This window comes from Alligator mississippiensis, chromosome 11 (genome assembly GCF_030867095.1).
Source record: "Alligator mississippiensis isolate rAllMis1 chromosome 11, rAllMis1, whole genome shotgun sequence".
In the NCBI taxonomy this organism is placed as follows: Eukaryota; Metazoa; Chordata; order Crocodylia; family Alligatoridae; genus Alligator; species Alligator mississippiensis.
The window spans coordinates 17285988-17309148 of NC_081834.1; the positions used below are offsets into that span (position 1 = coordinate 17285988).

The 23161-nt window shown below is 41.6% G+C and overlaps 1 protein-coding gene across 3 annotated transcripts in view; it reads right to left on the reverse strand.

Moving 5' to 3' along the window:
* The window catches only part of ADAMTSL3 (ADAMTS like 3), a 368636-nt gene that overhangs the window by 52031 nt on the left and 293444 nt on the right, over positions 1-23161 (reverse strand). For all 3 annotated transcript variants that reach the window (XM_019477525.2, XM_059714625.1, XM_019477526.2), the window contains 3 exons: positions 15192-15478; positions 2318-2447; positions 935-1127 (listed from right to left, as the gene is read on the reverse strand). In XM_019477525.2, the coding sequence (XP_019333070.2) occupies positions 935-1127; positions 2318-2447; positions 15192-15478 (610 nt within the window). The remainder of the gene's footprint in view (positions 1-934; positions 1128-2317; positions 2448-15191; positions 15479-23161) is intronic.

The window sequence follows — 23161 nt, forward strand, 5'->3', positions numbered from 1 at the left end:
GAAAGCCTGAAGAAAGATGAACGTCTTGTATATTGACCTAGCTAAGTTCATGATCAGATGCATATCTAGTGAGAGCTAAGAAAGCTTGTGAACACGTTAAATAAAGTGATGCTTCTCAATGCAGTTTACTAGACTTACAGGCTAAGTACAGAGTCAAAAAGCACAAAGCTGGACCAATTCAATTTTTGCAGGTTGGTCTAAGCTGCATAGATTGAACAGATAAGCAAGTGAACTAACGTTCACTTTTGATTCTCGAAATGCAGCCACATGTCTGCAGTGGTTCAGGCCAGAAGCCAGGGAGCACCACAGCATGCCTCCCTGATCAGCTGGAGCAGACAGTTTGGGCCAAGGCTAGCCCACCCACCATGACAGGGGTTTGCAGGGGAGGTGCAAAGCAACATGGGATGCTGGAGGACTGTGAGTTAACTTGAATCTTGAGGGGATATGGGACAGGCGTTCAATAAACCGATTTAACCTAAATCAGTTAAATCTGGTTTCCATCCAGATTTATCCATCCAGGTTTATCTTAAACTGGTTTCGACCACTTTGAAAGTGGTTTATGTGTACTGAACTTCTGCCATCTTACAGATTGGAACCAGCTTCCAATTGCTTATACTGGTTTATGTGTACTTTGTGTCCCTAGCCACAGAATATATAATAAGAGGTGTTCTCTGGACTAAGTCTGATCTGGGTCATTCAAAGTTTCTGAAATCTTAAGTAAACTTGGAATCTCATTCAAAAGTAAATTGGTCTCTACAAAGAGTAGAAAGCAGGCTTTCTCTGGGCTGCTTTTTTCAAATGATGTTAGTTGCAATCATGGTATGGTAACTAACGTTTTAGAGTGACCCTCAAGATTACTCCTATTAGAGCATATTAAATAACTAACCAAAGGTAAAAATGCTTACAATTAAACCATTTCCATTATCTGTTGTACCTGTTGCCATTCTTCCACATGCCAAGAAGGGGGACAGTCAACCTGGTTACAAGCTTGTAAAGTGTGAGGCTTTTTGTCTTTACAGTCCTTATTAGCAACGGTGGCTCCCCCCGGCTGCTGGCAGTACACATCTCGTGTCTGTATCCCAACTCCACAAGTAGCAGAACACTGTCTCCAGGGACCAGTTTGCCACCTATTCCAAAAACACAGTAAAAAACCTGCATTCTAATTAAACACTGCAGAAGAATATAGGGGGAAAGGGACTGGCCCCAACCAAATCTTATCTAAGCAGAACCGTGCAAACAAGAAACAGAAGTGTTATACTGTGAGGGTCAGAACATCACCTACATGTGCCATAAAGAAATATAACTACATTTATAAATCTGAAGATAAGAAGGGAATATATAAGTTATCTATAGAAAGAGCTATTCTAAGTAAATTCATGTGGTACCAGAATTTACCTCAAAAATGTCTCTCACAAGATCATCAGCCGCCAGTTGGCAACAGACCTACATTTACATCCATAAATCTGATGCACAGACTTTTTCTGATATTTATGAAGTTGTTCATTAAATTCATATACATTTTTATAAAGCATGCTTCTCCCCATAACTTTTACTCCATACATTTTGTAGGAGAAGTTTTCAGAAAACATGTTATTGCAATATGTGGATCTACTTTAGGAATATTTAATAAGTAATTAAGACAGCTCACAAGGATTTCACAAAGAACATTTTCAAAGAATAAGATAAATAAATGATCTTGGTCTTAAACTGTCTCTGTTCTTTTTCCAGTATCTCCCTAGCTTAACAAATCATAGCAGGTAAAGAAACAAATCCAGGAATGTTTTACACAAGGCTCCTAAAAGCATTCCAGAAAACAAACATTACATTTAATCTATGAGATAGTTTCATCTGAGGATTATTGTGATTATTATTATTTCTGCAAATGAAAAGTAGATATCCATTCCCTATAAATGAGGATGTTATTGGTTTTCATGAAAAGATAAATGCTTGTCTCCTCCAATCCCCCCCCAAAAAAGAAAGGCAATCTACCTGGATTACTATTATGATGTGATAGACTTCAGTGACAATATTGATTTTCCGTATGTGACAAATGTCTGAAGAAAAGTGATTTGTTTCAGAAAGGAATTTTGCCTTTTTTTGGGGGGGGGGGTGGAGGGGATGATGGAGGGAAGGGAGAGATAGGTAGGGGACATCAGAAGAAAAACAAGAAAATCTGCTACTGGTAGAAATGCTGAAATTTCCCTCAAAACCAAGGCCCTAATCATATAAGCTGAGCCTTGCCTGAGAAAGTCAATGTTGATTTAAGATATACCAAACCCTTTATTTTCTACAGTGTGACTTCATTATTAGAGTGTACCTTGGAGGGCAAAGTTTCAGGTTGCATGTACGACTCATGGGTGGTGGTCGCTTGGAGACATCACAAAGGGTGTCATTGACAGCTTGCTTTGTCTGCACATGCAGACACATTGCAATGGCGTCTTGAGTCCCTGGATTTAAAAATAAGACACATATGAGATACTCCATACTGAAGAAAATATCTGAGATATTTATAGAGTTCACTCCCAAATCTCAACTGACTAAATTAACTCTGAATATCAAATCATGTCACAGATTTAAAATGAACATCTTGATTTGGATAAACACTGGAAATATTTTAGAAAACTTGAACTACAAAAGACATTTTGTTAATTCAATGTTAGTAACAGACACATTTCTGGGATTTCCTACTTACAACCAGCTCTGCCCCATCTCTGAACATGGGTGCTTGCAAACATTATAGGGGATGGTTTGCTATTCTGTGCTATTCTGTCCCTCAGACAATAACAATAGAAAATAGGCCTGTCAAAAAATTTTCCCTCTCTCTACCATTAAGAGAAAAAGTTACTATGATCCAATGTATATTGTAGCAGATTTGAGCAGAGTGGCATGGTTGTCAAAGTTAGTTGATATTAACTGCTTTTTTTTTTAAATAGACCTGGACCTACAGGAGATCAGTACTTCCAAAAATAAAAAAGAATAAATAACTTTACACTCTACACATGTACAGGGAGACTTTGGACCAGATCCACAGGTGCAAAAAGGTGTTGTATGGAAAACTACTTAATTCACCTATGGGATAATTCTTCACTGTGGTTCAATTCACCTTTGTTCCAATTCCTTGCCACAGTTCCCTCAATCATCTTTATCAAGCCCTGATAATTTGCCATTATTTACATTCTCCTTGGACTGGCAAATTAACCAGAGTTTACTGAAGCTCTTCTGAAGCTCATGGATTTTACAGAAGATATACAATATGGCTTTATACACTACTGCCCTCAGATTCCCTCTGAAGTCTAAATCTATTACGTTTATGCTGAACCATGAATAACAAGTAATAATCAAATTTTTATTAGCCAGAAAAAACAAAGTAATATTAGCCTGGGTTAGAGAAACATGAGGCAGTGAGCAGTTGTAGTTGCAAATCTCATTCATATACTGGTAATTGGGGAAATGGATGTGTAATTCAAGGACACAGCAGTTTGTAAAATACTTACATACTTCATAAAAGACCACTCAAACGCACTCTGATATAAGTGACATGTAGCTACAGTATAAAAATGACTAATAAAACATGGAAGAGTTTAGCAGTCACAGTTCAGAGAATATTCTTCCTTTTAAATTATCCAGTTCTCTTTCCCAATGATCTTTCAAGGTCCCTTCTGGCCTTACAATCTATGAAATTCATTACCCTCCCCTCCTGCAGTGATTACATAGAGCTACACCTTTGTTTTCTGTACCAAGTAATTTTGCTTTTTTATGTTGAAAGGCTTGTTAGGTTTCAAATAATTTTGTGTTTCTAGTGGGAATCTTAAAATATTACATTTTTTCTTTTCTCTTTGCTACCATGAGACAACTATTAATGTCAATATTCTTGATCAAGTACATTTGTACTCCATGAATGGTTTTTTGATGTTTGTTGATTATTTAATAGTCCGTTTGATTTCAGTTGACTCCATGAAATATTCTGCTGGAATGTTTTTTCCCTAAGGCTAGTGGTATCTTTTTGAGGTTCAGGTAATGAGTCTTTTTCATTCCTAGTGAGTGACACATGATTCTATAATGCACCCTCAAACATTTCCATCTGCCATCATCTCAGATTTTACACTTGGATTGCCAGTGGCTATCACAGTGGCATGAGGAAGAACAAATTGAACTGCTTCACATGCTTCAGTCAGAAAACAGATTTTTCTTCTTTAGTGTATTTCATTAGCAGGCACCTAGAATGTGATCTTACTCCACTGCTATTACAGCTATGTCTCTATCAAGGTTCATACAACACATTCATAAATACTGGCTTTTCCCTCATAAACCAAAATTGTTTTCCGTCTATGGAGTTACCTTGGTGCAGTCTAGCATCTTTACCCTGTCAAGATCAAATTTGCAGTGCTTTCTTGTGATGTTACTTGCACCAGTCTAATCATTTCAAGCATAGCACAAATCAGAGTAGTAGGGGAACAGTGTCACAGATACAGCCCACAGGCCACATCCACTCCATGAAGCCCAATCATCTGGCCTACAGTGCTACCAGTTGTTCTCTCACTGGACATGTGTGCTACATGTGGCACATGGGGCCAGTCCAGGGCACACAATGCACATAGTGCGTAGGGCTGGATAAGCCCAATCCAGCCCACAGACCAGACCCATTGCTGCACTTACTTAGCCTGCAGGGCCTGATGAGTTTGGAAAACCTTGCCATAGTAGATATATTCAGTGACCTGCATTCTAGCTTTCCGATCCTTTTTTAGGGGCTGATGTTCATTAATGGAAGGTTTTGTTGCATAATTGTTCTAACTATGCTTGAAAAGTGCTGAATATGTAAGGCACACTATCTTGGAGGTTCTTTGAGTAAATCCAGTACCTTTTATTAGACCAACTCCAATAGTTAGAAAGATTCTTTTTTGCAAGTTTCAGGTACAAACACCCTTTCTAAGGCTGAGGAAGCATCTGCAGTTGGTTTGTGCTCTTCCTGGATGGAACAGAATAGAAGCCAGAGGCCAGTATACATGTGAGAATGCGTGTCAGTGAAAATGTAAATTGAGGCAGTCAATGGGTGAGAAACATGGCAGGGGAGGGGAATGTAGACCTGGTGATAACAATATAGCTGGTAAACAGTAGGGAGGTGTGGTGGCGAGATGCCCCCACAGGCTCCCGAAGGGGAGGGGGGCAGTCCCTGCGGGCCCCAAGCCACACAAGCAGCCCCCCCCCCCCCCCCGCTGGGGAAATTCACTTCCGGGGGCACAGCCAGAGCCAGATCAGGAGCCATGGCTGCTGCCGCGCGAGCCGGCGTTACGCCAGCTGTTTAATCAGCTATTCCCCAGGCGGGGAAAAGCAGAGCCAATCGCGGCAGCTGGAACAGCCGCCGCGGGAAGATTTAATAGCCCTACCGGGACCCGGGGGGAAGGAAGAGAAGGAGCACACCAGGCGTGCTGAGACTCTTGTGGTGGGCAGGAGCAGTGCAGCTGGCTCGATGCCGGCATCCAGAGCAGGGGGAAGCTGAGCCCCTATACTAGGCTGGGAGGGAAGAGGCAGTGTCCCACCCGCCCCCCCCTCCCATCTCCTCTCCAGCAGTCTATTTTTGGTAAAAAGCAAGTTAGAGGCATCCCGTCCAGAGGCGGCAAGGAGGACGCCAGCCTATGGAAGCCTTGCTCATCAGCATCTGAGGTGGAGGCGCTAGCCGTCAGGACAGCCAGGCTAGCCCACCAGGACCCACGCCAATGCTGGTCGGAAAGAGGATCTCCACTGAACCCCTCCCTTTCATTCAATAACACCAAGTCATGGCAGGCGAGTTGAGGGGAGGGGCCCTGCGCCAGACAGATAGTACGTCACCCGACGTAAACCTCACCTATGGCGCCTTCTATCACAATAGGTTACCTGGGGTATCAGATGTTAGGTAGATTATAAGAAGTCATAAATCTAATGTCTATATTTAGTTCATGATTTTTTGTATCCAGTTGGTTGATAAAGTGAATTTCGTAGGCTCATCAGTGAAAGGCGTTTTGTAAATTCCCTTTGAGGATTAGAACTGAGAGACTGAAGAGAGTGGTTTTCTTGCAAAAAATGTCCCCCCATAAGTAATTGGGTATTCTTGTCTTTGATAGATTTTCAGTGTGTGCTCCTTCAAACAGTTGTTGTTTGGTTTCTCCTACATATTTTCCATCCGGGTATTTAGTGCACTGGATAAGATACATTACATTTCTGTAAGTGCAGGTGTAAGATCCAGGAATCATAAACGGTGGGGGAAAATATTATTTGGGAGGGCTGAGCCTTGCCTGACACCCGCCCCTCCCTCCTGCATGGCTATTATGAGGCCGACACACGCTGCTGCTGTATGCGGTGGCAGAGGAGTGGCTGCACACCAAGTGGCACCGGGTGCTGCAGGACAGTGATGCTGTCGTGCTGCTGCTGTTGCCAGTTACCATGAAAAGTTTGGCAGGGCTAAGCCCTGTTAGCCCCAGCTTTCTGCCACCTATCCAAGGAATGTTGATGGTTCTGTTGTGGGGTATATTGGCAGGTTTTACATTGCTTGTCATGGCATGGTCTGGATCCATTTGGTGTGTTTTGGGCCATACGAAGTTTGCTTCTAGTGATGAGGTTGGTGAGGTTCACTGCTTGTTTAAAGGTTGGGATGGGTGGTTCTGAAAAGATCTCTTTAAGAATTGGATCTTCTTCTAGTGTGGAATGCAATTGTTTGAGGATTTTCTGTATAGGGAGAGGTGGTATGTCATAACTAGTGGTGTGCAATTCATGGGGGTATTCTTTCTGTATTGCAGCAATTCTTCACAAGGTATCCAGCTGGTTCTTTCAAATGTGTGATCTATCTCTCTGGAGGAATGCCCTTGATAAGTGAAAGCCCTCTTGAGATTTGTGAGGGAACAATCACGGGCGTTCTCCACAGTGCAAGTTCAGTGGTATTGGAGGGCTTGGCTGTATATTACAGTTTTCTTGGCATGTTTAGGGTGACTGCTGATTCTGTGCAGATATGTATGTTGGTTCATGGGTTTCTTTTATATGGTGGTCTGTCTTTTACCATTTTGGATAATGATCATAGTATCTAAAAAGGAAATGTTGGTCCTGGTGTGTTCAAGAAATAGTCTGATGGAGGGGTGATGATTGATTTCCATCAGAAATTCAACAATCAGAGATTGCAGGTTTTCGGTCCAAATGATGATGTCATTGATATATCTTAAGTATAGCAAGAGTTTGATGGTGCAGTCCTTGAGGAATTCTTCTTCCAGATGGCTCAAAAAAAGGTTGGTATATTGCGGAGCCATTTTGGAGCCCATTGCTGTACCCATGGTCTAGAGGAAGTGTTGGTTATTGAAAGTGAAGTTGTTGTGCGTGAAGATACTGCACATTTAGTTTAGTATTTCCTTAATAAAGTACTAACTAAATGTGCAGTACCTAAAGTTACTGTGCAGTAGCACCAGTGCATGGTTATTTAGCGGTGCTTACTGCACATTAGCCTAATAACACTGAGCTGTAGGCTATTATCATGGTTTTTGCCATGACACGCTACTGCACAGTGTTATTAGGCTAATGTGTAGTAAGCATCTTGTGTAGACACAGCCACATGTAATGAAACAAACTGCACTTGAAAACTAGGGCCTAAATTATGCCTTCACAATATAACCCAAGAGTGAAAATGTCGATTTAAGACAAATCAAAACACAACTATCAGTTTTTCAGAACACTAATGCCCTCCCCGAAAAGACTGAAGACCAGACTACCAACTACACCTGATCTAATTAATTCTTATGTATCAATTTAAATATTTTGGTTTTGAAGCAGCTGCTTCATCCCTCTGAAAAAGAAACATGTTCAAAAACAAATATTCAGATGTGCAGTTCTGGCAATAGGAAGAGCGTGAAAGAAGTTGCCAGACACGAATGTATCAAACAATGACTGTTTCTACAATTGCAGTGTCCATGCCCAGACTGGGAACAGTGTCAAAGGTCTGTTTCTGTTTCAAGTGTCTTGTTCTGGCTGTCAATTCAAAAAGGCTTCTTAACTACTTACTATTCTAACACAAATTCTGTCCTGAATTATACAACCATAGCTCTACTGATTTCAGTGACTGCCAATCTTCCTAACAGGTTTAGGAATTGAAAAACTGTGTGCATGCGTGCGTGTGTGCGTGCATGCGTGCGTGAACATGCGCACAGAAAAAGTACAAGTAAATCTGATGATGGAAAAAATATTTTCCCAACTGGGTTAGGATAAATAATGTCTGAACTTCTCACACCAACGCCTATATTGGTATACTAGGCCAATAATCTAATCTAATCTAATCTAATCTAATCTAATCTAATCTTATTATGGTATAATATAATATTATGATATAATAATTATTAAATAACATAATTAATCATTATTATTATTATTCTCGTTAGCAGTTTATCTTGTGATTTTGAGTACACATTGTGGTTCTGAGTGCACATTTCCTATCTTGAAGAATTACTTTTCATATGACAACTGAAAATTCCATGTGTGACATCCAGCATTTCATTCATCTTCATGCCACAAAGTCTGACAATTTTTTACCACAAGGGCTTTATTATTAAGAGAAACAAGAGTACAATATTTTGATGTTTTAAGCTATAACACAGCAGAAATTGTGAAGCTGATAAAGAACAGATTTTCCTGTTTCTTGTTTTTCAGACCACGGGGTCTTTTGAATAAACATACTCTATGGATGCAGCATTTCCTAGAACTTTACTGGCAAACAAAAAGTATAAGGTTGCTCTTAACAGTTTTTGCAAATATAATGCTATATTAGTTTGTCATTTGAATCAGTGATAAAATTCTGACATAGTATGGATTAGGAAGTTACTCTTAATTCATTAAATTGACAAAGTCCACTTGGAAAACAAACTGAGTTCCAAATATATGAAGTTTTTGGTTTATGATCTCAAAATAATAGAAAACCTAGCCAAAAATTATGTACACATTAGACTGCTCATGCAGCATGAATAGCGTTGATGTTAATTTGATGAACTATTATGGTAATTGTTCTATTACTAAGCATCATAGAATATTTTCGATTTAGACCCATCTTTCAGTCTTCATGCACACTCATCATTGTTTGCTGTGTGAAGAAATATACAACATACAAATTTGTTTTAAAAGATCAAAGAGTTTTCTGAAAAGCTATTTTCCATCCTCCCTGTTCAGAGGAAAAATAAAGAGGGAAGATGGAAGTTGCTAAATGTAAGTGGCAGAAGGATGACTCATCGTATTTGAAGTTGGCAATAGTGGTTCAAAGTCAGAATTTCCACTGTTTCTCTCCCACACTGCCATGTAAAAAAACAAAACCAGATGCAGACAAAACACTGAACGCAGCTCTATAAAAAGTGTTAATAAATATAAAAATTATACAAAAATGAGCAAAATGTTTTTTCTTCCTATGCCTTCCCTTGTATGTTTCCTGGTGGTGGGCAGAATAACTGCACCAAGAAATAGTATTTTAAGAGTTGACAATGTCCTTTAAAATAATCTTGTCCAATTAAATATGGTCTGAATTTATTTTTCTTTTAAAAAATCTTTTTATAGGATCAGCAACCAACTAAAAATTTTCCATACTTTACAATAAAATCTAGTAAATGCTGTTCATGAGCACATACTCTCTTGGCATACTTGACACCTATACCCATCATTAAGAATCTTAAAATGAAACCAGGCGTTAATGGAAGGAAACTAAGGCCCTATCTACACATCACACTTAACACGTAATTAACTAGTCAATCATGAATTATGTGGTCATCTGGCCACACATTCAATCAATTAATGGCATGAGAAAAAGAGGAATAAGCTAAAAAAGTTATTCCACAAAATATGTGAAATAATTTTGTAGCTGTTTCCTATCATGCCATTAACTGAATGTGTGGCCAGGGCCCCCTGTAGCTGGGAGCCCCATCAGCTGATCAGAGCTCCTGGCTGGGAGGGGGGGAGGATATGTGCACCCCAAGCCTGGGAGCTCCCAGCTGACAGGCTTGCATCCATGGGGCGGCCCACACACTCCCACAGCTGGCAGACCAAGCCCTTGCAGCTGGAAGATCACATGAGCTGTGGTCTCCCAGCTGTGGAGTTACATGGTGCATCCCGGTGGCTGGGAGATCACATGACCTGCAGTGTTCCACCCACTGGAGTGCATGGGGCTCCTCCACAGCTGGGAAATCACATGAGTTGCAGTGTCCCAGCCAGGGGAGCTTGCTTCCTGCTAGAATCAGGCTCCTTCTGCACCACCAATAAGGCAAGCTAGGATCAGATGCTGGATCCCACAGTCATGCTTCCTGCCATGCACGTGTGACATAGCAGAAAATGCAATTGTGTGTATCGCGTATTAGTTCCCATTGTGCCTTTACTTGCATGTGTACAGGGACCTGTACATTAACTAATTCTTATTAAGCAATTGGAAAGATATGGAAATATTATTAGGCATATTAATCATGATGAGTACTTTGGATTTGCAAGAATTGCTTTTATGATTAAAGGAATTGTTAGGAATCTTGTAAAGAAACTGTTCTTAATTATATCTCATAATTTTTAAATTGAGATTATCCCTTTAAAACAGGGGATTTGTTAAATGATGGAAGTGACACTAAAGAAATATTTCAGATAGAAAGAAACATTTCCCTTGTTGGCAGGCATATACTATAACAGACATTATTTCTTGAAGACAATATTTTGCATATTGCTCCATGTCCTTACAGCAAAAATATATTTCTTCCAACAGGGAAATCATGCTGGGAATACAAAGACAAATATTGAATTCCCTACTCAGGTTTAGTCAGGAAAAATATTAAATAAGTCAATGTGAGTCTGTCAGATTAAGGGCTCATATGAGCAAAGAACTCCAAATTTGACACTGACCGGACTTCTGACTTTGCAATTTCTTGAATTTTTTTCAGGCACTGAGGCTAGACAGTCAATTCTTCAACCTTTTGGATCATGGTGCAGTTTCTTTGGGATCTTTAATATGTCTGCTTCACCGACTAACATAGAGGACATCTATTTTCATTTATGAGCAGACTGATGACAGAAGTAATAACTATGATAACAGGCATAACATAACCTAACAGCCCTCAAAGGCAGTCATTTTATGACATCCAATAACAGACATGATGAGCCACAAAATGGTTTATACAGAAGCAGTGCAGAAATCATGCAGGATAACTGAAGCTATCTTGTTAACAATACGTTTAGAATTTCTATAGCTATAAAAGCTTTGTAAAAATAATTAGAGAGAAAGATGATGTTTGATTATGTGTTTTAGAGTGGATTTTCTTCATAATTTTTATATCTCTAAAAGAATGTTACTGTCTGCATTTTACCTCCTTTTATGATATGGGCCAGGAAAGAATTTAAATTAAATGTCTGGTCTGTGGAAGAACTTGAGGGGAAAATCTAATACTGAACACAGATATCGTCCTTGCTCAAAAAGCAATAAAGTCTGTAGCTTTTTCAGACCCAACAGATTTTCCCCTCAATCAGGGAAAGGTGGGCACTGAGAGAAAAGTGCAGGGTAGAAAAGAAAAGGATACAGATATCCTTAGAAATGTATTTTAATAGTCGTGCTAGCTACATGCATGCTAGAAACAGAAGCTAATATCATTTATGTTAATTCTCAATATTCCAAACCTTATTTTCCATTTTTTTTGGAAGTACATAGTTCATCTCATTGGAATGAGATTTGAACATAAAACTGAGAAGAAATTTATCAGATCCTTTGTGCCTGCACAATAGAAAAATTAGTAGACAAAGCAAAATAATTGGCTAGTGCAGTGCAAAAATCTGAAACAAGAAGAAAGTCTGGTTTCTTAAAATTATTTATCTGCAGGCAGCTTGTGATATGTTCAAAGGTATTTGCTAAGGCAGGAAGACAAACAGAACCAATAGCAGGACAAGCTCACTACTACCTAAGTAGTATAAGAACAGAGGGATTTCTGGAAGTACACAACACTGATAATTTCCCACATTTCCTGGGAGCAGCATGTATGAAGAATATCTCAGTGTATGGTGCTAGAGATAACACCAAAGCCCCAAGAGCATAGAGGGAAACACCTTTGATGCCAAACACTGGCTCATTCTTCAAATGGTTCTTATGCAGTACATGACTTAGAAGTGTTTTCAATACACTGACATCTAGACAGAAAGGTTGGGTCGAATTGCCTCATGAAATCACAAAGGACAAATATTGTAGACTGCAGCTCAGTAGTGTAACTTGGAGGGTGAGGGATGAGAAGGACACCAGCCCTGGCTGTGAACTTAGTTGGGCACCAGAATGGTCCCTCTGGAGGGAGTTTCTGCCCTCTGCAGCAGCAGCCTCATGCCATTGCTGCTGCAGGAGCAACAAATGGAGTGGGCAGACCATACCATGACAGGAACAGCAGCAAGCTGAGTTTCCAGAGCAGGTAAGACTCCTGCTGCTTTCAGTACCCATCTCTTTTGGCACTCAGGGTCCCCCTTTCTCTTGACTCTTCCAGGCACAAACCCTGCTAGTTATGCCTCTCCTATGGCAAAATACTCATTAGGCTACAGTGGAAGCAAAATCAGGTCTTAAGCTTTATTATTTGCTTCAGAGGCTTTATAATAACTTCTGACATTTAGTTCAGATAGTAAAATTAAGAGGATTAAAATGTGGAGGTAGTAAAAGCCTTTATTCCTAGTTTATAATTCTGTTTTCATTATTGCTTTAAAATATATTATTGAAATTAAAAACGTAGATAGATAAAATAAGATCATCATTACTACAGCTGCAAACAACTCATACAAACACATCGTGATTTGTATCTTTTTGGGCTTTAGCACCTATATGCCATGTCCGGATGAGCGTGGCCATGCAGTATGTGGCACCACATACTGCACATTCATCTGTTCTCCACAATGCAAGGGAGCAGCATGGGGAGGGGAGGGGAGGGGGGGGGTGACCCCTGGATACCAGGGGTCAAAACCTAAGCAAAAAAAAGCAGAGCAGTGCACGCCACTGCTGCAACCCCAGGAGGCCCCCAGGACCCCAAGTAAGGCTGCTGGGGCCAGCCTTATGTTGGATCCAGCCTCCCTTACCCCGCCTGGGGTAACCTGACATGCAGTAGAGGACGTGTGACACAGGCGTTCCCTGGGGACAACTGGAGGTGGCACAAGGTGTGCTGCTGCTAGTTGTCCCTGTGATGAAATCCCATTCTGGCGTCCTCCTCACTCTGGGGCTCGTCTGTGTCCCCTTCCCTCAATCTCAGGTGTCTATCACTCCGGTCGCTAAGCAACCAGCTCTGCTTACACGACTGATGAGAGGGGAGAGATCTGTATTGTCCTAAGCAGTGATCTCATGGCATGGGGGGCAGGGGTGGGAGCCCCTGTCTCTCCACCAAGTAACCAGTGATGCTTTTTAAATTGATTGGCTAGCAGCCAACAAAACCTGTCCTGATTGGGTATAGAAGGTGAGGTCAAACAGAGCATTTAAGGGGCCTCCATCTTGGGCTCTGGCTGTCTCTTGAAACTCATGGACACACCATGAATTTGGAAACTATCTAAATATATAGCTTGCAGTAATGCAGATGTATGATGAAAGGCTACCCAGCCACACTGTTTGCTCTAAGGTTATTCTGTGATATTTCTCTATCTTGTACCCTCCCCCAAGCCTACTCTCTGTAATCAATAAAGTTCTCCACTGTACCAAGTGTGGTGAGCTGACTAGGAGAGGGAGAGGGGGGTGCCTCTGTGTCCCCTTGGTCTGGCTAACTAAAGGAGGCTACTTTTTGTGCTTCAGGCTAAAGGAAGAACCCCAAATTCTCACAGTAGGTCAAGCACTCTCAAGGTCTACAAGGCCTGTGTACCCCAGGAGGCATAGGGCCAAAGACAGACCAGATCCGCTGGGTGGTGGCAGCAGTGACCCCAGGTTTGCAGATGTGCTCCTGGAAGAGGTTTGGCAGGATGTGAGGTGCCCCGGAGAGGCACTTGGAGCTTGGTAGGTGAACAGGCACTGTGGGGTGAGTGGCTCAGCACAGAAGTGCCCCCTACTAGTCTGCCACAGTCAATAGGGAAGTAAATGTCCATGCTTGTGTGGACGCGGCCATAATGCCCAATTAAGCCCACTGGGCTTAACAAGACTTTGCACCATTTCTCACCAGGTACATTAGTGTCCTTGTAGACCAATGTCACCAATTAAAGAAAATGTTAGGGAGCCATTTACACCAATCACTTACCATCCTGTTGACAGCGGTCTGGGCATCCCTCCCAACTTCTGTCTTCAACGTTCCAATTGGTGAACAACACAACGGAGGCACCTTTCTATGAACACTAGATTGTGTCTCCATTTGCTAAATGTTGCTGTTCAGCCCTTTTCTACATTTTATATTGGTTCTGTGGGTACAAATGTCTTCACTTCCCACTTAGGTCATCATTCTTGTCAAGTACAGGTGTGCTCATAATTCCACTGCTTCCACTTAGCACTTCATAATTCACTTCTATGTCCAGGCAGTGAAGTACAGTATATAGTAGCAACACTTGTAATACTGGCCAGCAACATGTTCTTAAGATGAGTGGGAGATTTGGTTACATCGTAGGAGGAATGTGCCTAACTATTTGCAGACACAAGACTTCCTCCAGAGAGATACACTGTAATGAATTCTACACAAAAACCTGCTTGAACTTCACATTGATGGATATACGTGTCTCTGTCCAACCACATTCATTATTCCACAGAAAACGGCAGCATTTTGGAAGATAGAGAATTGTTGATATGCAAATATTAGATCAAAAACTGAATGCATATGATTTGGGGGGAAGGAACAAAGAGCATTTAAGCAGATTCATCACTGATTTGTTACATGTCTAAACCCAACTACTATTTGAGAACTTAACTGCTACCTTGTAGCTTGTCATCTGATAATAAAAAACTAACTGCTGCCTCAGCTGTGACACAGACCTCTTGCAACTTACTTGGCTAGATAGAGCCAATTTCTGCGTCAAGGATTTAAAGAAGGCATACCTATTTTATCTCCAAGACAACCATGTGAGGCCTGTGGAACCCAAAATACCTTTAGATGGGATCATTAATCGAAGATAAACAGGTTAAATTCAAAGTTCATGCTGTATTTGTTTTTCACCCCATCTAAAATCATCAGTACAAGACAATAGCAGGAGCCATTGACAACATCAGATTTAAACACCATGGAAGAAAAAGATTGTTAAAATACCTCCAATACATGTGGCTGAGCAAGGAGTAAACCCAATATATTCCCAATCATAAACCAAACTGCCATCTTCTCCATGTGAAAACTCTGGGGTGTATGGAATAGGATCACTATCACATGGTGCCTGGTGACATATTTGTTCTGTCAGTGGCTTATGGTCTTCACATTCCTCCTCAGGCAGCTCCACTTCTGTCTGAGTAAAAGTGAGAAGAATGCGGCATTTCACCTCCCGCACCTGTATGCCATCACCACATGTTGTGCTGCACGGAGACCAGGGCTCAGGAATAAACCTGCAAATAATTTCAGTATAGCAATTAAAAAATGTTGGAGGAGGAGATAGTGGCATGTACTTGTAATGTGTGTAATGTTTCTACAGAAATGGTAATGAATGACTACAACACAAGCATGGCTACATTCTAACTGAGCATTTAGTGAATGTAGCCAATACTGAAATTTGCTTGTACACTATGGCCTAATCTTATAATTACACAGCAGGAACACTTCCTTTCATTTCTGCCTCCGACTCCCATCATTCCACAAAACTAAATAAAAGGAGCAAAAAAGAAAAGGAATCACATGGAGCAAAAAAAGCACAGAACCTAAAGATATCCTCAAACCCCAGGAACACTAGAAAGGGCCAAACTGCACTAAAAAAGGCCAAACTTCCACACCAAACACTCCATGTTCTCTAGGCATGCAAAGCCAGATATAAGGCAGAAAGTACCTTTGCATTCTCTTCACAAACCTGAGAAAGACTGCCACAGGTCATCATAGCAATAACGTGTAATAGAGATGGTGAAAGGTACTTTTTCAAATTTAGCCATTTCTAGTACATAACACTGAAGGCTGCCATTTAGACTTAATAATGCAATAAGATGTAAGCAATTAACTTGCTCATTGGACAATCTGTCAATTTATCTGTGTGTGTTTATGCTCCTGATTAATGGCAATAACATCTTATGTAACAGGACATTAATATACTAACTATAAGTTTTCATTCATAACCAGAGCCATCCCTAGGGGTGTGCGGGGCCCAGGGCATATCAGCCTGTGCAGCCAGGGAGTGGGGATGGCAACCACTCAACTCACAGAAACTGGTGACAGCGTCAACAGTTGGGGGGGGGGCGGGGGGTGACAAGTGGCCAGAGCTGGCAGAGCAGGGGGTGGGGGGAGGGGTGGTGAGCTCTCAGAGCTGGCAAAGTGGGCCGGGGGTGGGGAAGGTGGCAAGCACCCGGAGCCGGCAGCACTCAGCAGTGGCAGAGCTGGCAGTGCTCAGCAGCGGCAGCACATAGCGGCTGTGGCGAGGCCTGTACGCAATGCCCGCAGGGCCCCCCAAAGTGTGAGGCCTGGGGTGGTCACCCTAATTCACCCCAGGGACGGCCCTGTTCATAACCTGCTATTACTCTTAGGCCCAGATAACAATATTCAAAAGTAGACCACTGCAAGCAGGCTGAGTTCGACAAATGAATTCACCTTATGTTGGTGTGAGATACATTGGACAAGGTAAATGTAGAATATTATATGGTCTGAAGCAGTTGGAGAAAGAAAATATACTGATTTCCTTTTAAATCTTCCTAAATGGAGCTGATCTGTAGGAGATAGGGAAATAAAAACTACTCTTTGTTCCTTCCTAAAGATCTGTGTAAAAAGGGATGCTTAATTTAGTAGGATCCAAGTTAGACATCTATATGTTTCAAAAGTTTTTTCCTCCCCTTCTTTAATAAAAGAAACTTGTTTACTGCAGAGAGACATATTTATAATAATTTATAAACAGCTAGTTACAGAAGGTTGGGACAAGACCAAAGTTTTAAATCGTGTTTACTCTAAACCTAGAAAATATCAACACATTGTGGTGGATCCTGAAGACAGGTTACTGTGTCAAGCCAACTACTTTCTGTCAGTGCAGACCAAGACAGGAAAGGGAAGGAGAACTGAACAGTATACGACTTATTATTCATTTAGATACTCCCATGAGAGTCTCTGGCTATTCTTTGAAGAGCATTTATTGTGGAAGAGATGGAATAGTAGGCTTCCTCTTCCTCCAAAGAGCACCTGCTAATCAGTGTTAGGAGGGAGCTGATCACCACTCAGGAAGCTGCTGCTGCACTATCCCAACTGCCCCAAAAAGGTACTGGTATCTAGGGGCCTCTCTACATGTACAGGTAAAAGTATGATGGGATCTACTGCACTGTGCACACATTTGTACCTCCCACCATGTCACATGTGCATGGCAGGAGGCACAATTGTGGGATTGCATGTTAGATCCCATCACACCTTATTGCTGGTGCAGCAGAGTCTGATCCTGGGCTCCCCCTAACTGGCAAGAAGCAAGCTCCCACAGCTGGGAGCCTCCTCACCTGAGGGGCTCCTAGCTGCAAAGATGCACCCCTAATACCCCCCATGGCATAGGGCCCCGTGGCACCCCCCAACACACCCCCACGGCATTCTCCCAGGGTACACAAAACTCCTCAAGACAAGGAGATCACAGCAGCTATAGTCTCTAAGCCCTGGGAGTTTTATGCACCCCCCCAGGCTGGAAGATCACCACAGGGTGCTGCCAGGGACCCAGAATCCATGGCTGCTGGGGTTGAGAGTCCCCTCAGTTGTGGGACTCCCAGTCCTGAGTGGGCCTGGTGCACCCCTGTGCCTGGGAGCCCAGTCAAGCTGACAGGAATCCCAGCTGCAGGGGAGATCCTGCAACACATGCACATTAAAGCGCGATAGCAACCAGCTATAAAGTTAGTACACATTTTTGAGGTCTAACTTTATAGCTGGTTACAGCTTTTTATGGTGTGATAGATGCTTTGCACATGTAGCTGGTCTCAATGTAATTGTGCAATTAACCAGTTAATTGTATAATACCTATGAAGTGTAGAGGGAGCCCAGCGATTACGAAGTTTGTTAATGTTTGCGGTTTACTTAAGCAGAGCTTCCCAAACTTTGGCTTGATCCTGTTAATTGCTGACTGGTTCCTGTAAAGTGCTGAGCACCCTCAACTCCCACTGAAATCAAAAGAAACCAGAAGTGCTCAGCACCTCACACAACAGTCCAAGTGCGCTAACAGCATCTTATCCACCGGCAGGCTGCTCACAAAAATAAAATACAGGTGCTTGTACTCTACAGTATTAGGAAGCAAAGGAATTGCCACACTGGGACAGCCTATAGGACCTTCTAGTTCAAAAGCTCATCTCTGACAGTTGCCAGTACCAGTTGCTTCAGAGTAATGAATCTTGCAGGGAGCAGAAGTGGGAAAAACTGCTACCAAGGAAAGTTTCCTTCTAACTGCAGTAGTTAGAGGCTGGCTGAAACCCCAAAGCACAAGGTTTTTATAATCCTTCCGAAGGGAGCTGTATAAATTTACATAGGCACTCATGCCAAAAATGACCCTGACACAGCAACACAATTAAGTGTGTGCTTAACTTTAAGCCCATTAGCAGTCCTTTAAAGTCAATGGGACTATAACTTTCTTAAATTTAAACACGTGCTTAAGTGCTTTGTTGGATCAGGGCCATAGTACACAACAACATTTGACTTTCTCTTTAAAAATAGCTGTGTCTGGGTAAAATATGTCAACTTGCATTTTTATCAGTGTATCTAATTTGGGGGGAAAAGTTAATAGACATTTACAATTAAGACACATTCTTTAATACTCTAACCAATCCTAACAGTTTACAGTCTGAGAGAAAACAGTGATTAGGTACAAGCGTGACAACAGCACAATGACAAGAGTTCATTTAGTACACACTAATTTCATTAAAGCATCAAAAATGAAGTATGATGCACTCTTACGAAAACTTCCTTCATTGTTTGAAAGGAAAGGTGAGCCACTATAATTTATTCATTCAGCAATTTATTTATAAAGAAACTCAGAAATTCTAAACTTTTTTTTTCAATTCTAGAAAGCCTGCATGGTAATTGAGGTTTTCCTGTTGAATATTAATGTCTGGTATTTCATAGTGAAGCGCAAGAATTAAAAAAAAATTGAAACATAGATTTTTAAACTTCTGCCTTATCACTTGCTAAACCAATCACACAGCTGTACAGTTCTTTAGAACTGTGCTAGAATATGGAAGTGGATGACCTCATCTAAGTCAGACTGTGGATGAAAGAGGTAAAGCTAAATGGAAGCCAATGGAGACAGCTACTAAAAAAATGAGAGCAGGGAGCTGACTGGGAAGTATGCATTGTTTTGGAGGCAGGAAAACGTACAGTCTAAATCCTGAATTTGGGCCAGATGCTGATTTTATATTAATTGGGAAAACCCATAGCCACAGGCAGGAATTTTAATAATTTATTTTGCATTCAGTGTTTGATGGAGATAGTAAAAAGAGATGCTATTTTTTTCCATTGTGTGGCATGTGTAGTGCACACTTGGCAACATAATGGACCAGTATGACTTCCCTGAAGTCAGTGGAAATTTTGCTTTGACTACATTGGGAGCAGGCTCAGACTGATATAAAATCAGGATCAAGCAACAGAGCAGCTTTTGAGTTATGATGTTTTGTAAGTCATCCAACATTTTATAGTTGAATGGTTAAGATTATGATAATTTTGCAAGTTTCCTAAGGTCTTTGATGAAACTCATGGATGATGCTGCAGTTTTTATTTTACGCCCCTAGAGTTTTTTCTTGAATGCATAAACAAAAAAGACAGAGACAGAAAAAAAAAAAAGAGATGCTTTTGTAAAACACAATTGAGTCCAATGCTCTACTGCTTACCCCCTTATGTAGACATTTACACCTGTAAAAAGGTTGAGTAAAATCCTATTCTTATGATTTGGCATGCTTTGCATGCATTTAAATGGCTACACAAGCTTTAAGGCAGTGGAGGTCGTGCCACCATGAGCCCAATAATAATAAGAGGAAAGAGGTGTGTTCATTAAGGACATATTGGGATGGCTTAGACAGTGAAGTAATGACCTAAATTACTGGTAAGCAAATAGGTTCAAGTAACAGTTGATTCAAACCTTAACTTAACTCAGCCTTGGCTTCTTTTATTTTTATTATTTCTTCCCATGCCTGCAGTTCCTGGTTTGGGTTAAGATAGGAAATGCAAAAATTCTGCAAGAAAAGCTTTTCTTGTGATATTTCCCATCCAGCTCTACAGATCCAAGGAGCCTGGATACAGTTTGCAGAAGCATCTATACTTTTGGCTGCTTTTCTGGGTAGAAGATCCAAAGCACTGGCAAATTGCCCATCACTGAACCACCTCATTAGTTTCCTCCAAAATGAGATCCACAACCAGAGATTTTACTGACCTCAATGGTAACATATCGAGCAAAATATCCGAACAACTTTCTGTGGAGTGGCTGAAAAAGCAACCATGAAATGCACGTTTAAATAAAAGAACTGGTGGCATTTCTGTCAAAATTTCTCAGAAATGCAATGAATAGAAACCTACAATATCTCAACTCGTTTTAGATTTAGTAAGTTCAACTCTATACAAACCTAGTGAACAATTATTTTTGTGCTCATTTTGTTGAGAAAACATACCAGTGTTAGCAAACATTCTAAATTTATCCTCCATGTCACTAAAAGAGAAGTCAGTGGAGGTGTCTATTTCTTTAACTTAGTATTAAAAGAAATGGATGCAAAACCTTGCGGAAGCCTCATTGTGAAGCCTACTGTAACTAAGAAGGCTCACGGGAGAACATTTAAAATAATGATGGGTATCAACTGTCATCACATTCCATAACTAAAAACTTAAAAGGTTGAACCTACATTTTTCTTGGCCTTACTTTACAAGCAGTCATTTTTTTATTTTGCTAATAAAAAAAGCTTTTGAACATTCCCCCTCTATGTAAATGCAGGACACCAGCCGTGGTATACCACAGCGGCAGAGGTATTTGTCTTCCACAAGCTGGTTTGGCATATCGTTCATTTGTGGCTTTTGAAACGTAGCTGCATTTATTCCCTTATTCATTATCAACTAAAATATCACCCAAAGGCACAAAAGATAGTTGTAATAAAAGGATGAAGTAGGAGCTGAGATTTCATGTTGAGATTTTAGTTTGGATGACAAGAGAATAAATAAAATCAAGTGATGGCAGCATACCAAGAAAACCGTAAGCCCCATGCTGCCCAGAGATAGGCTCGAAGTTGTCATACTGTGAGGTGTGTAAATTACACAAGCAAAGTTAAACAGATGCCAAAGCAGGAGGGAATTACTGTTGCAGCTCTCACTGGGGGATGTAACAACCTTGTGTTACAGTTTCTCTTTAGACCCTATGCTCTGATCTCAAAAGCTTACTCCAGCTGGAAGAGACAAGGTCAGATTGAATACAAGATTCAAAAGGAGCTGTGACAAATTGTTCCAATTGCAAAGTACTGTCTGTGTGACAACAGGACAAGCTTAGAAAAAAAAGGAAGGCAGCCATCCCATTTTGCTGGATAATGGAGTCTGAATAAGAGTAAAGACTGAAAACAGTTTGAACTCATTCTACTGTTACAAAGTAGTACTACAGATGGTCCTTTCATTCAAACAAAGAAGTCAGATGGGAACTGGTTTACTACATTTTTATTTTTATGTCATTTTATATTCATTTCATAGTTATTGCTTGAGTTCTCCTTAGAATCACAGAATCAGAAAATTAGGGCTGGAAGGGACCTCAGGAGGTCATCTAGTCCAACCCCTGCTCAAAGCAGGACCAACCCCAACTAGATCATCCCAGCCAAAGCTTTGTCTAGCCAAGTCTTAAAAACCTCCAAGGATGAAGAGTCCACAACCTCTCTGGATAACCTGTTCTAGTGTTTTACTGGCCTCCTAGTGAGAAAATTCTTCCTAATATATAACTCAGGGGCGAGCCAAATACAGCCCATGAGACCGATTCGGCCCACCAGGCCATTCTGTCTGGCCCACAGGGCACCTAAAAAATTTAAAAGATTAATATTTATCTGCTCCTCACTGCCTGTCAAAGATGACAGGAGCCAGGAGCAACAGGACCCAGGGGAAGCCAGGAAGACTCACCAGCAGGGCCAGCTCGGCCCCGCTTCTCCAAACCCCTCCCACCAACCCAAACCAGAAATCTCTACCCGCTGCAGTTTTCCCTGCATGCAGCCAGCTGCTCCAGCACCACATGGCCCCTAGCTGCATTGTCCGACCACAGGGGCCATGCCAGTACCCTGGGGCCAGGATCAGGAGGGGGATGGGTGTGTGCAAGTATAGTGAGAGAGGCACACACTCTGTGTGTGTCTGTCTGCAGTGAGGGAGGGAGAGACAATGTGTGTCTGTGTCTGTTTCTGTGCATTTAGTGTGTTCGTGCAATGAGGGATGGGGAAAGAGAGAGAGAGAGCAATGAGGGAAGGAGAGAGAGAGAGTGTGTGTTCATAGGGTGAGTCCCACAAGCACTCCCCACTATACACATGCACCTACATCCCCACTTGCACTGCCATACATGCAGACCCGCATACACACAACCCAGCCACACTCCCTCCCCACACAGCCCTCTACAAGCTTCATACCCACCCACACCCCACATATCTACACACACACACACATGCTTCCTCACCCCACACCTATCCACCCTCCCCCACATACCCACACAGCCCCCCACAAAACTATACCGACTCCCATACCCCCCACAGTATACAAAAGTAAGACTTCATTTTAAGCTATTGTGCAATCACCTCTGTGTACACTACACAAGTGCATGTAAATCAGGAGAAAAATATTTTTTGAAATCAAATTAATGAATGTTGTATATGTTCATTTTTTAGAATAAAATTTGGTATTTTTCTGGTTTTGAGCTGGCAAAACCCCTTACTGAAAGGAGTATTTCTGGGAGCAAGGGGAGGACTTCTGGTGGCAAAGGGTGGGGGTTAGAGGGAGGGACTTCTGGTCCCAAGATGGCGACCAGAGGGCGGTGCACCTGTCAAGGGGCAGAGCTCCCCATGTGGCCCTTGACAGCTTGCCAAAACTCGGTAAGCAACCCTTCGCCTGAAACAATTGCCTGCTCCTGATCTATCCTCAAATTC